The 13,657-nt window shown below is 47.6% G+C and overlaps 1 protein-coding gene across 8 annotated transcripts in view; it reads right to left on the reverse strand.

Annotated features, from left to right (window-relative positions):
- Window positions 1–13,657, reverse strand: part of DYSF (dysferlin) — a 107,756-nt gene that overhangs the window by 6,614 nt on the left and 87,485 nt on the right. For all 8 annotated transcript variants that reach the window (XM_049795826.1, XM_049795797.1, XM_049795774.1 and 5 more), the window contains 4 exons: window positions 5,535–5,634; window positions 3,704–3,882; window positions 2,883–2,992; window positions 2,383–2,530 (listed from right to left, as the gene is read on the reverse strand). In XM_049795826.1, coding sequence (XP_049651783.1) covers window positions 2,383–2,530; window positions 2,883–2,992; window positions 3,704–3,882; window positions 5,535–5,634 — 537 coding nt within the window. The remainder of the gene's footprint in view (window positions 1–2,382; window positions 2,531–2,882; window positions 2,993–3,703; window positions 3,883–5,534; window positions 5,635–13,657) is intronic.

The raw sequence follows: 13,657 nt of genomic DNA on the forward strand, positions 1-13,657 counted from the left end.
AGATTCCTGTCTGTCTGTGATGGAGGGTGACCTGCACAGGGTTAGCTCAGCTCATGGGACTGTCAAGTTTCCCAGGGCATATTGTGGACAGATATTTCTCAGGTAAAAGATTTCTTCCTTCGGTATCCTCAGGCAGAGTCCAAACAGGATAAGATTTGGGGCCAGGGCTCAGACTTCTCTGGCAGCATCTCGTACGTGGTACGCAATGCTCCCAGGTGGAGAGCCTGTACGCAGGCAGGGGCATTCAACCTGCAGGCAGGGACATTCGACCTGCAGGCAGGGGCATTCAACCTGCAGGCAGGTCCCAAGGCTCCTGCTGAGCCAAGGACCAGCTGCTGAAAAGCAATGACCAGGAGGACCCTGGAGGTCCCAGTGGAGGTCCCAACAAGCAGAAAGCTGTGGAAGAGCTCTTCATGCTAGGCCATAGCTAAAAGGGCAACAGAAGCAGGAAAATAGTAACTTCACCTCTGTTTGCCCCCCCTTAGCACCCCTGTATCCCTGTTCCTTACCCTTTGCCTGCTCAGACTGATGGTCCATGTGTCCTAACAGGATTCCCTTGAGGCTTCCCTCCCATGACGCATCCCTTTGCCCAGGATGAGAGGGGCAGAAGACACATAAAACCCCTCTACCTGCGGCATGGGACCTCAAAACTGCACGTGTAGTGGCAAGATTACATATACAGTGCTAAATGCAGCAAGGTCCTTATTTTAAACGGGACCTGATGGTGCTCCTGGCACACAAATCAGAACAGAAGTGAGGAAGGATTGTTTTTCCATGCATTTAATCAGGACTGTAACGGTGAGCCCTGCCAAAGGTCAGGATGCCAGGGGCATCCTTCATAGCAAGCCATCACCAGCACAATTGCCAAATTTAGTGCCTGATGAAACGGGTAAGGAACTAAATCTCCAAGTAGATACAGAACCAGTGACCTCAAAAATCTAAGGGAAGCTGGCCAAATACATAAAAACAGAAAAATTCCATGAAACATGGCCTTACTTTTTCAAAATATGACTAAAAATTGACCCGACCAAAATGAAATTAAATGCAACAACATTTAGCTAGGAAACAGGGAAAAATCCTAAGTAATAATGAGTGTAAATCAATATTTATAGTTTGCGAATATTTTCTCCTCTCAATCTTGTTTTTATATGATACCACTGGAACAAAGGCAAAGCCACTTGCATCTTCAGGGAAACACTGAGTTCTTGGTCAAGAAGGCTTCATTTCTGCTACTTGACATAAAGGGGAGTCTCCAGGAATGGCTCAGAGTACAGGGCAGGGAGGAGGCAATTCAGCACGAATCTGCACTCGCACAATTATTTCCTCCTTCATACTACTTAGCACCTCCGGAATCATTTCTCCAGCAGAAGTATCCCAGCCCTTCCCATGGATACGAGGATAGAGAGATGGGGAGAGCCATGATCTAATCCCATCCCCTTTTTTCTCAACAGGAACAAACGAGTGTGCACGACTTCAAATCATCTGAAAGTGATTACGATGGCGAGGAGAAATTCCACACCTCGCTTTTCGGTTGCACGTTGCAAGCACACAAAGCCATCTGCAAAAGGCAGCCACATTCTCTCACATGAAGTTATAAATTACTCCAATGAGTTATTTTATGAAAAAAAAAAAAAAAGTCATATACAAGGAGCAGAATTTGTTAAGTGCTGGAAAGTGAGAGGCGGGTCATTTTTCTTATCAGTCTGAGAGGAGGGGAAATGGCATCCAAGAGCTGGTATGAATTATTCCAGTGCTGTAGAAACAGAGGAGGATACAAAACCCCATCCTAAGCCAAACTGGAAGGCCAGGACTCCATTATTTATTTATTTTGTTTTGTCAGTGGAACTGACAGTAAGGCAAGAAAAAGCCACTTTCTTGATTAATGAGGCGAAAACCCTCCCCTTCACTTCAGACATTACATTGGTATAACGTGCTCCAAGCCTTGATAACAAGAGACAGGACTGCCCAAACACCTCTAAACTCCCTGCATCTTTAAACAATTACAGACCGATGCGTTTTTTGCCACTACTCAGCCCTGTAAAATGTCTGCATTTCTAATTAGGCTGCCTGTTTGTCAGGGATTTTCCCACCAGCCCTGCAAGACCTCTGACATCAGCAGCTCGAACCTCTTTGAAAACAATCAATTAACATCACAATTAATGGGCACAAAGAGGCGTGAGTCTGTAGCAGAGACCAGAAATGCAGACGCTCTTTTTGACCCACCATGGTCTACCCGCTTGTTCCTCAGGGACCAGCACGGGACTTTGCAGCCACGCGCCCTGGGACCATCCCTGTCCCCAGAGAGGCAAGACAGCCACAGAGACCCGGGGGAACACCTAAGACCTTGGTGAGCCCTCCTGTCCTCTCCCACACCCGTCGTACCGGGAAGGCGTAGATGAAGATTCCCAGGAAGAGCAGCAAAACGAAGAGCACGATGGCCAGGATAACCACCCACTTGTACCGCCGCCACAAGATGTACTTCAGGGTCTTGTACGGGGAGGTGAACCATAGGAAGGAGGTCTCCGGCCGCCTGGAGCCAAACAAAGTTGAGGTCACTTCTGCGTTTCACAGTGGTTTCACCCTCCTGGACCCGCAACCCCATGAGTATGCCCTGCTGTAACAAGCTGGCTGCTCACCCTGCAAACCCACATCCCTCCGGGGGGACCATATCAAATGGCCTTCTCGGTGGTCCCGACCAGCCTCCCAGCCACCCTGGGTTGTCTCAGCTCATACAATCTGAGCAGCAGCAGCTCAGAAACAGAGCCTACACGGGAGGAAGCCCATTGCAGACAGCAGACCTCAAACTGGGAACCCAGATTTTCAGTTTGTCCCTTGAGAACTCTGTGCCCTGGTGGTTACTTTTCCATTCAGGATGTTCTTACTTGGGGTCCTCCAGCTTGGGGTTCATATTTGGCTCATCCCGACCCACGCCAGCTGGCCGCTCTTCATGCTCTTGTTCTGCCACAATCTCCAAAGTCATTTCCAATTTGCCCTGTGTGGGTTAAACAAAAACAAACTTACAAACAACAACAACAACAAAAAAAAGGCCGTGGGGGAGAGGTGAGAAATGAATGTATGATGCGAAATACTGTTTGGGGAAAGAAAAACTACTTTGAGCATAACCCAACCACTACCAACAAGGACCATGAGGAACCCAGTAAGAGTGGATTTCATACAGATCCCTCACCTGCCCACTACAATGTTCTCAGCTGATACTCCAGGACATCTCAAATGTCGCTGACACCCAAGTTTAGCCAACCAACTCAGGGGTCTTTTGTCGAATGACTTAATTCACTGCCTGGACTCCCTTACCTGTATTGAACAGTTGCCAAAGACCTGAACAGGAGCCCAGACACTTATATTTAAATATATCAGTCTGACAGCTGGAACCTTTTCCTGGTACTTGTCACAACACAATATCATTAAGAATAGATGTAATACAGAGTCAAATTAGGTGGCACATTCCAAAAACCACAGCGAAAATCCCACAGAACAAATAATTTCTTCTGAGGCACCTGCACGGTGCTGGACAAATCCTGGAAAACATACAGCTGACAAAAGCTGGTCCAGTTTGTAAAATTTGCAGCCCAAGACTCCATTTCTTGCCCTGACCATGGCATCCTGCATGTGCCTGGCCCAGCCACATCCCTTCTCAATACTTGGAGTGAGTCCCCCAAGAGAAGACGTGAAGAGGCCCCCTTACCGCCAAGATCTTCTTTTGATCCTGCTCAGCAACACAGGGCCACCATCCCTTGACAGTTTTCTGCTCAAAGAGTGACACGAAGCGACCTGAAGACAAGGTCTCGTCTACTAGCTCTAAGGAGCACTTCTCAGCGGTCTTGGCAGGTTTGGGCATCCTGTTGAGATCCATCTGAATGGAGCCTGCAAGGAGGGACGTTACTGGGAAGACATCTTGGTGTAACAGGTCCTTAAAAGGTGGACTCTTTCCCTGAAGAAACATTCACTCAGGGAGCTTGGGCAGACACCCACATAGCAAAGGGGAGACAGGCTCAAGTGTGGCCCTATTTCCAAGCGTAGCGCTGGTTTTAGCCAGTGGCTCTTCCTAGGAATTGAGCTCTTGGTATCACCATTGTGCTTAGGAAGACCTGAGCCATGAAGTCCTTCTAGAAGATGCTGCAAAATATCTGCTGACTTATGCAACTATATCGTTGGATGATTTGCACTGAAGTCAACTAGGCAGGCTGAGATTTTTAATGCAGACTAAGAGATTTACATGAAACCCAAATTGTACACACCCAGAGCGCAGTCAGTATAAGAACATCGGGTAGGAGGCTTGCAGGTCTCCAAACAGGCTACTTTATTGGCCCACCCAGGTGAGTAACTGCAGCAGGATACAAGAAGGATATCCCACAAAATTGGTAGCTTCCTTCTCAGACAGAGTGATCCAGTAATTAGCACATTTATCTAGCCTTCAGGAAATCTGAGCTCAATTCTCCAAGATTTAGTTGAAAGTGCCTGCATTTAATTTACATTGCTACACCAAACTACCTTACAGTTGGGAATGGCCAAGAATGTACACAAAGTCTGGTCCTGTGGCTCAGCTGAGGGACAGCAGCTTTCTACGCTGCTGTGGACGACTCGCATTCAATATCGTGCTTGTATTTGTAGCTTTTCTGTGCCACAGATTCTTGCAACTAGTGACAATGACAGCACAGATCAGGTTTGCTGTGAAACACTTTTGAAGTCCATTGATGAAAAGTGCTTTACAAAAGCCAAAGACCACTTCTATTTGCTGGAATTTGCAGAGAATTAATGTTGGCAGTCAAGAGCTCCTGAGGTACAGAGCCAGAGCTAGAAAACACACCTTGGAGAAGTTATTTCGGCACTCAGCCTAGGTAATTAATCAAAGACAGGATTTAAAAGGATCTTGATCACATACTTCCTCAGTGAATCTTTTGATATTTGAATTTTTTTTAGTGGCAAAAAGAAAGGTCAAATAAGATCCAACCAAAAAACCCATAATGCTGGAGCCTCCAGCTTCTGCAGATGATCTGCTGTATGGCTCTGCTATCATTCCTGTCAGAAGTTTTTGTTTTATTTTTTTCTTGACCTAAACCTAGATTTCTGAGGATGATAAATGAGGCTAGCACTGAAAAAGACAAGTGCTGGACTGAGTTGTGTTCCTGTCTAAACATCCCAGGTAAGGCAAGGCAGGTCAGTGATCCTGCCTGGTGCTCTCAGCAAAAATACAGTTAGCCCTGATGAGCACATTCCAGCACAGACTCAGATGAGTCACGGGGAATTGGGGCCTTCCTGGAAGGTGGTGGCTTTGTTGGACTTGATGATGCGCTCGACATTATGTCAGCCCAGGAACAGGCTGCTGCAGGCTGAGACTGGAAATCTGCCTAATACAAACCACTTATCATCAGTCCTGAGCTTATGCTGACACTGAATCCTGGTCAGTGGCTTAAACTGGTCTTGTTACACTTTCTTCGTATCCTGAAAGGATTCAATAATTTTTTCCTCCTTGTCTGCATCAGCAGGGATGGAGCTAAAAACCTCTCCCCACTTACCCAGGTAGTCATCAAAAGAGAACTTGTCATTGTCCCAGATCTGGAAGATAAGCTGTGGTGGAATCTTGTTTTCTGTCTTGTCCAAGCTCCAGAAGTGCTCCTAAAATCACACCGGAAAAGAAACCAAGGAAAAATAAAAGGCTTGTTAGTGGAAGTGGGCAGAGCCTGGCTACTCTCATCTCCCAGCAGTGGAAGTCCTGTAACATAAAGCTCTTGGTGTGTCCTGCTCCAGTTCTGCAGGGCCAGAGCCACAGGAGGACAGCACTGGCTCTGCCCAGTTCTTGGACAAGGATGCTCAGTGGAAAACCCAAGATGCTTCTGGAGGGTGAGTTGGCATCTATTTGTGCCTTAATTTAGTGACTATTTCAGCAAACAGGCACTGTGAGCTTGTAGGTAGGATCTTTTGGAGTGACAGCATCATATTCACATGATGTAGATGAGGGTGACTCTCCAAGGTGAAGAGAGCAACAAGTGTTGAGTGCCAGTGCTGCCAAACTTCACCTTCCTCTTAATTAATGGAAAAGTACAGGAAAAACACTTAAATTAGCACTTATGGTAGGCAATTCAAATACATCCTTTCCCCTTCTGCCCACCTCTCACCCCAGCTCTGCCAGCAGCCAGACCCCCACACAAGTCTGGATCCGCCATGCTCTGATCTGCTGCCAGGTCTATCGTAAGCAGTTTGTTAATTCGAGACCAGCGAACACCTCTACCACCTGTAGGTAACCTGTGACTCCCAAGTTTACTTACTAAACTTGAATTTTGTAAAGAAAGAGACTGGTGCTTTCATAGCAGCTCACTGTGTGGTGGGTTCCTCAGTTCTCAGACGACTTTGTTCATCTTTTCCGCACATCTCCCAGGTTTTCATTCTCAGGATAGGTAAATGCTAGAGTTGGACGTGGTATCCCAGTAAAACTGCTGCTAATATTACACTGGGCTGCATACATGCTTGGCATATTTATTAGTACATCGAAGTTCAAGAAAGGAGAGATTCAGAGCACCAGCGAGCAGTGATGACCAGAGCCTGGCTCCCTGTAAACCAATCAAGCAGTGGCACTGTGACACCTGATTTCTGTCCTTATAACGTGAGATCTGTCACTGTCTATATGCCCTTCTCATTTCTATTAGATGGGCAATTTTTTGTCTATTCCCTGCCACTAGAGCTGCTGTGACAACCTGTGGAAAGGTTTTGCAGCGGTCCCAGAAGCCTATTCGCAAAGCACCTGGAATAAAAATTACACCGTGAGCATCCCTTGCGATTATCATCATTTACCAAGCCCTTGTGCAGTGCAGGAGCTATCATCCATCAGTTCTGCAACCTGGCCACAGGAACAAGGAATAGACACTGCCTGGGAGACAGCATCCATGTGGGAGCTCAGCAATAGGGTGAGGCAGCGATTTCTGCTATCTGCAGAGGAGATGATTTAGAAAACACTCACCCATGAGAAGTCTGCAACTGCAGCGGCCCGGTGACTACAGTGGATAGGTCAACAGCAAGGCAGATGGTCTGCCTTCTGGATAGTCAGACCAGCAGTCCCCAAAAAGCCAGTAAGGGGGAACACTTAAATTAGACTTCTGTAACAAGGAGGGTTTGAATCCCATTACTGTGACAATGAGCTTGCGGTCACATCATTATAATATATGGTGGATATGTGCCCATGCCACAAAATTTGCTATTTATGTGGTTGCAACCAGGAATATTTCCCAACAGGGATCTAATACCGCTTTTGGGATGCCACAAGATGCCTGAGAGTTAGGACTAAGAGGTGTTAGAACAGAAGGAGAGAGACAGAGACGCCCAAAAAGCCGACGTCTTGTTATTTCTGGCTCCAGCCAAGGCTTGCAAAGAGGAGGCAGAGTCACGACCGGTGTCTACTGACAGCACAGGCTCAGAGGTGTGTCCTGTGGGCAATGCCTCCTGCCGCACTCTTGCAACATGGCAGTATCATAAACGGAACAGATTTAATTAAAACCAGGAAACTTCAGCATTATTCATGACACATACGTAGCACCATAAATTCACTGTGGTGGCTACAAGACTCTGATTCATTATATCGTGCAATATTAAAAAAAAGGAGGAAAAAAAGAATGTGTCACACTCCATAAGAACATAAATATTCAAGCAGGGAGACTGTGGGCACTTAAATCCCATTGAAACTGGTTTCACTTTAAGAGATCACCCTGGACGGTTATATTTCAATTTAGCTCCGTTCCCCGCCTTGCTTTGGAAAAACATGCCAGCATTTTTGCAATGGAGCATTTTATTTATGCATTTTAAATATTTTATAATCTAGAAAAATAAAATAAAGTCAATGGAAACTTCCATCTCTGCCCCTCTGCTCACTGCAATGTATTAAAATGTATGTTTATCCAAGGCGGGGGGCGATGTTTTCCCAGCTAATAAGTCATTTTAAATTAAAACTGCTAAAAAGGGAAAGAGCTTATGGGGATTCTTCCCTTTCCCATATATTGGTTGGGTCCTGCACTGCAGAAGGGTTGTTAGTCATCCAGAGAAGAAAGCCTCCGGGAACCACGTACCCATGCCTAAAGAAGAAGGCGGCCAGATGACCTCCCCATGGGTTGGAAAGGTTCATCTGGGGTCTGCCAGATGGAGGAAGCCCCATCTCCCATGGTGAGCACCACGGACAGACACCACAGGCTCCTTCTAATTGCCCCTTGCTGGGGCAATTCAGGCATCCCCATCTATGCTCAGCTTGGGAGAGGATGAAACGTGTCCTACAGGTGCCTCTTCCTCTCCAGGGATAACTAACGTCCCTGGCTCAGACGCAGATTTCACCACATCTGCATTCATCAGACGTGTTCATGCTCCGGGAGCATTGCTGTGCTGCTGCCTGGGTTGAAGCACCTCTCCAAGCACGTGTCGGACCTTCTCTTTGCACCGTCCCATCCACCTGAAGTTGAAAGTGAGCAACACTTCGCACCTGAGCAGCCCCTCCGAAAGGGAGTGTGGGGATGGCAGCTCTGCCCTCTGGCAAAGGTACTGCCTGCTGGAAGTCCCGTGGGTGTCCTGATGGGGAAAGAGGAGGAACCGGGAAAAGGAGCAGGCCGTTGTGAGACCCAAATTACTGCCCCGGTCTCTGAGCTGCTGCAGCAATCCCCCTTCTCTTGGTGGGTTCCTTCCCCATCTGCAGCGCTGGCCGAGCTGTCCTGGGACAGGAGGAGAGCACCTTGGACCCGGTGCTGCAGTGCCTTACGGTCATCTCTCACACAGTAGAACATTAACTGGGTAAGTGTCCCCCAGGACTGACCACGCAATTGCTGGCAAACATACAGGACTCTGGGGTTCCACCTGCCCTCCTCCCCATTGCAATGCCCAAGGACTTGCCCATGCCCAAAGCCAGCAAAACCCATACCCTGGCCAAGTGGACGCTCGCTGCATCCTCCTGCCTCCCCAGCACCACTTCTACCCCTGAGAGCAATGCCCTGGCTTTCCAGGGACTCCCTGCCTGATGAAGGATGACTCAGGCAGGATTCGACCCTTTCCGGGTGGCAACGCGGAGCTCGTACAACGCTAGCACGATCTGTACAGCTTTGGCCTTTCTTGTGGAAAAACACTGTAAATGTGGTTTGGCTGGTGGCGAAGCTTTCCTCCTCAGAGCCCCGTGAAGCTGGGGACACGGCGGAGCAGAGCTGGAAGGGCAGGCTGGGGAAGGAGGAATTTGATGCTGAGCGAAGTTTATGGGTCCATTTCAAGTCAGTGTGAAATTTGCCTCCGTGATTAAATCTAGCTACGAAAGTTCACTATAAAAACAACCCACGGCAAGAAATTTATTTCCTAGCCTTTTGCAAGACATGGGAAGGAAGGGGGCTTGAATTATTGTTTGGGGGTTTGTTTTGCAGTGGGGGGGGAGAGGGGAGGCTGGTGAATATTTTACAGTCATGAATAATGCAGCAGGGGAGTCAGGAAAAAAAATAAGCTCATATCACTAGGAAAGTGTTGACAGGGCTGCATTTCTTCTGGGTTGCTTATGTGCTAAGGAATACAAAGTAAGAAGCAACCCCGCTTTTTCGGGGAGGCAGTGAAGCCCCAGCACGTTCACACCCAAGCAAGCCTGGCCCGTTTCAGCACGTACATGTGGGAGAGCATCAGGTCCCTCATCCCACAGCAACGGGGAGCCCCGGCCACGCAGGAGACCCCCCTTGGAGGTCAGGCAAGAAAAGCCTCCTTTCCTGCAGGCGCCAGGACGAGCCGCCCTGCAGGGCCATCCTTCCAGGTGTGGAGAAACTGCTTCTCTGAACCTCATCCCATTGGGACGCTTCATGTATTCGTAATAAGCAGACGGCTGAGAGCGCTCATAATTGCACTTTTACTGGACTGACTCGCCTCTTGGATCTCCCTGCTGTTGCCAACTCCGACAATTGCATCGCAGGTCTCGTGGCACTTGGTTTTCTGCATCCTCCCCTGATCAGGGTGGCAGCTGAGCAAAATCCCAAGCGTACAGCATCTGCTGCACATTCGGGCACAGCCTTGCCAATACCTGGAGGAACACTCCAGGCGTCACCACACCATAAGTGTGAGAAAGAGTCATATTTGCCTTGGGGCACATACTCTCATTTCGGTCCCTGGAATCACTCACTGCAATGCTATTTTCTCAGCCTCCCATGCTTTCCTTCTGGCAGAGTTTATCAGGCTTTTCCAGGGACATGGGGCCATCCCGCTGCCATTTAGGGAGCTCCAAGACTTGGGGGCCTGGTCCTAGCCAGTTTGTGAACAACACTGTTGGACTTTCAGTTCTCAACACAGCCATGCCTTGCTCATCCCTCTCCATACATCCATTGGAAAGGAAAATTCCCAACAGTGACTCTTGTCTGAATATCAGAGAAGCTGCCAGTGCATCCCAGGTCATGCCTGCTGCCCCTGTCCTATTACAGAAGACTGTTGTGTCGTCCTATCTGCTTGTTGCAGTCCCATTAAAATGCATAATATATGACTGCCTTGTCTAACTCTGCCTTCCTCTGAAAAAAAAATGTACTTGGAGCCCCTTCAAAATGTTGCATTTTGGCTAAATGTGGAAGGAAAAGGAACACTTTGTGTTTTGCTTTGCTTTCTGATGTCACCAAGAAAAACAGGGAAGGACACAATAAAGGACAGGAAACAGGAGAGGAAAAAGTCCAAAATTAAAAGGTAATAGCCTTTTTTTTAGCTTTCTGGCACCAAAGACGAATCAAAATTTCAATCTAATAAAATAGTAACTGTTTTTTAACAAAAATCAGTGCTTCAAACGCAAAATTTCAAACCAAAACCAGACAGAGCACAGAGATTTCTTGGTACACCCTGGAGATTCAGCCACAGATGTAACAGGACAAGGGGATGAAACAGGGACGCGGTTGCAGAAACCTCACACACCTGCCTATTTTTTTTATAAAAATTAAACAACAGAGAGGCTGCACACTTACTGCAGGGTAAATTCTCGCCCTGTCTGACAGCTACACCGAGCCCAGGCTGCCCGTGAGCTCTCAGGTGATTTAAAGCATCGCGTTACAAGCCACCACTGCACAGCGTGAGCCCCCCCATGCAAAATCAATTGCAACGGGGACGTCCCTGCATGCCCCACCGCTGGCACCGGCTCCTCATTCCCAGCTGGTGCGAATCTGCTGGGTGTGGAAAAATGCACCGGCTGATCCACCCCAGGTGAGGGTCTGGACTGTTGCAGGTCAGAGCTGTCAGTACCAAGAAGATGTCAGGCCACTACAGTGAATTTGCAGACAAAGTAACCAGATTCGATGAAACCAGATGGAGCTGGGAAAGCCTCAGCGCCAGGGAGGGAGGAATTTATTCTCGGCTCCACTCAGCAATAGAACAAAACAAGCTGCGAGTTACAGCCCCTTCTTCCCTGCTTTTTTCTCAAATGCCTTTGCACTTTTCTCTCTAGGTGGGTTTAAGACACCAAACCTCCCTCTTTCTCGTATCGCTCCTGAAGACCTCTCTCTAGTATGATTTCTGGGATGCCACCAGCTGATCAGTTATAGAAAAAAAAACCTTCCAAATGTCAGGTTTGTTGTTATATTCAATGTCACAGCAAGCAAACTTGGAGACTTCAGCTTCCCCTTGCAGAAACAGGGTCTCAATTATTGAGAGAGAGATGTGCAAGCATCACCAATATCTCACAGCCACAGGGTTATTCTGAGATTATCCTACAGGACCACCTACTTCTAGCCATGTGAGCAGCATGCACCCACCACTGCCAGATGTCAAAAGACCTCTAACTCAAAGTCAGTGTGGTTTTGTGCCTAGGTAGGTTGCAATTAATCTGCTTAAAACTTGGATGGGTCCCTTTAGTTGAAAGCACAAAGTGGAAGAAACGAAATGAATGTAGAGCTCCTTGAAAAAGAGCCTCCCCACAACTGCCCCAACCTTCCCACTGAATAAACCAGGCAGTTGCTCGCAGTCTCTTCTACAGTAGTGGGATGGGTTCTCTTCCAATGGTTCTGTTTGTCTTTGCAAAACAGAGTATTTTGTCTTCTGGCATCAATACTTCATTTTCTTGCTGACACCTAACACTGAAGTCTAGTAACAGAACAAGTATGAAGACAACAGCTATGTTCCTTGGTCTGGTTTCTGCCAATGACATGGCATGACATGGATCTGAAATTGCCAACAGTGCTCCCATACTCATTATGTTCATCTCCTGGAGTTTCTTTTATGCAACACTTTTCAGATGGCATATGAACAACCCAGCCAGGTTTTGGAAGCTCCAGCCTAGTGGTTTATTACCAGGTCCACTCGAGCACCAATAGTTTTTAACTTGTGTATTGAGATGCACTTGAAATTCTACCCTGAATTCATTTATGCAGATGACATTTGCTCAGACATGCAGTGTCAAGCTTTTTCTGCCCTAGAGGACATCTAGAATTCAGATTTGGCAGCTATATTCAGCTACCGCTGTAATTGGCACTTGAAGCTGAACATTTCAAAATCAATTTCATGCATTTTCCACCTCCACAGCGCCTGCGAGACGTGGGAGCTGAGCGCCTCTCTGACCGGGCGCCCAGTGAAACGTGATCCACATCTAGTCTATCTCGGCATTGCTCTCGATAGACTCCGGTTGTGCCATGACCATCTGATAACATTGTCTGCAAGAGTCGAGACCTGCCAGGATGAGACCTGGGTATCTGAAGTTTAAACCTTGCAGTCATCTGCTCTTCTCTCTGCTGCTTGGCAGCAGAGCATCGTACTCATCTGGGACCTGGACCTGCCTGTTCCTCCCCTACTTAAGTCAATACGCAATTTTATGCAAACCTGACAGAGGGGCTGAATCTACCTTTCTACCCTAGCTCCCCCTGTGAAGTAACAGTGCTCCAACATGCAAGGTGACCCTTTCACCAAAACAACTGCATGATTTGCAACCTAAGAAACTGTATTCTTGCAGGACTCGGCAAGCTGCAAGCGTGCTGTGGCCATGCAGACAATGTGGCTTGACTTGTCCGTGTCTGCTAGGTAAAGATGGCACAAAAAGAAGCGAGAACAGAAGAAGGAAATTCTGGATAAATGCTCAGAGAGGATGTAAAGAAACATGCATTTACATATTTTCAGAAGAGCCATCCCAAAGATGGACTTCCACTTTCGTGGGACTTTTTTTGAAATTCAGAATGGGGTAAATTCCTTTCTCAGAAGGAGATGCAAAATCTTTATAACATTGCTGCAGCAAGAGAAGATATGGATGCAAAAACATTCTGAAACGGTTAAAATGTTTAGAAAAGCAGGAATAAGAGCTTATGCTTCCAATCTGTAAGTTGAATTGATGCTCACAGGATTTACAGGCTCCTGCTTTCCCTGGAGGTGCCCCATGGAAAGACTGAAGCCTTGAAACCCCAAGCACTCCCAGCACTTCGAAGCTTTGGAGATGAAGTTCCCAAAACTTCCAGTGCCATGGCAAAGATTAAACCATCTTGGCTACTGCTGGCCATCCCAAGGCTTCAGGGTCCAGTTCCACCACGTGGCACCTGATTTTTCCCTGGGTTTGCGGGCTCCCAGCTCGCCCCAGACGTGCACACCAGAACTAAACATCACGGACACCCGGCTGCCCAGGGACACCCTTGCTCTTTTGGGAGAATACTTGCAATCCAGTTTGGGGTGACCCATTCCTGCGGTCCATCCTGCA

Source organism: Accipiter gentilis, chromosome 3, assembly GCF_929443795.1.
Source record: "Accipiter gentilis chromosome 3, bAccGen1.1, whole genome shotgun sequence".
NCBI lineage: Eukaryota > Metazoa > Chordata > Aves > Accipitriformes > Accipitridae > Astur > Astur gentilis.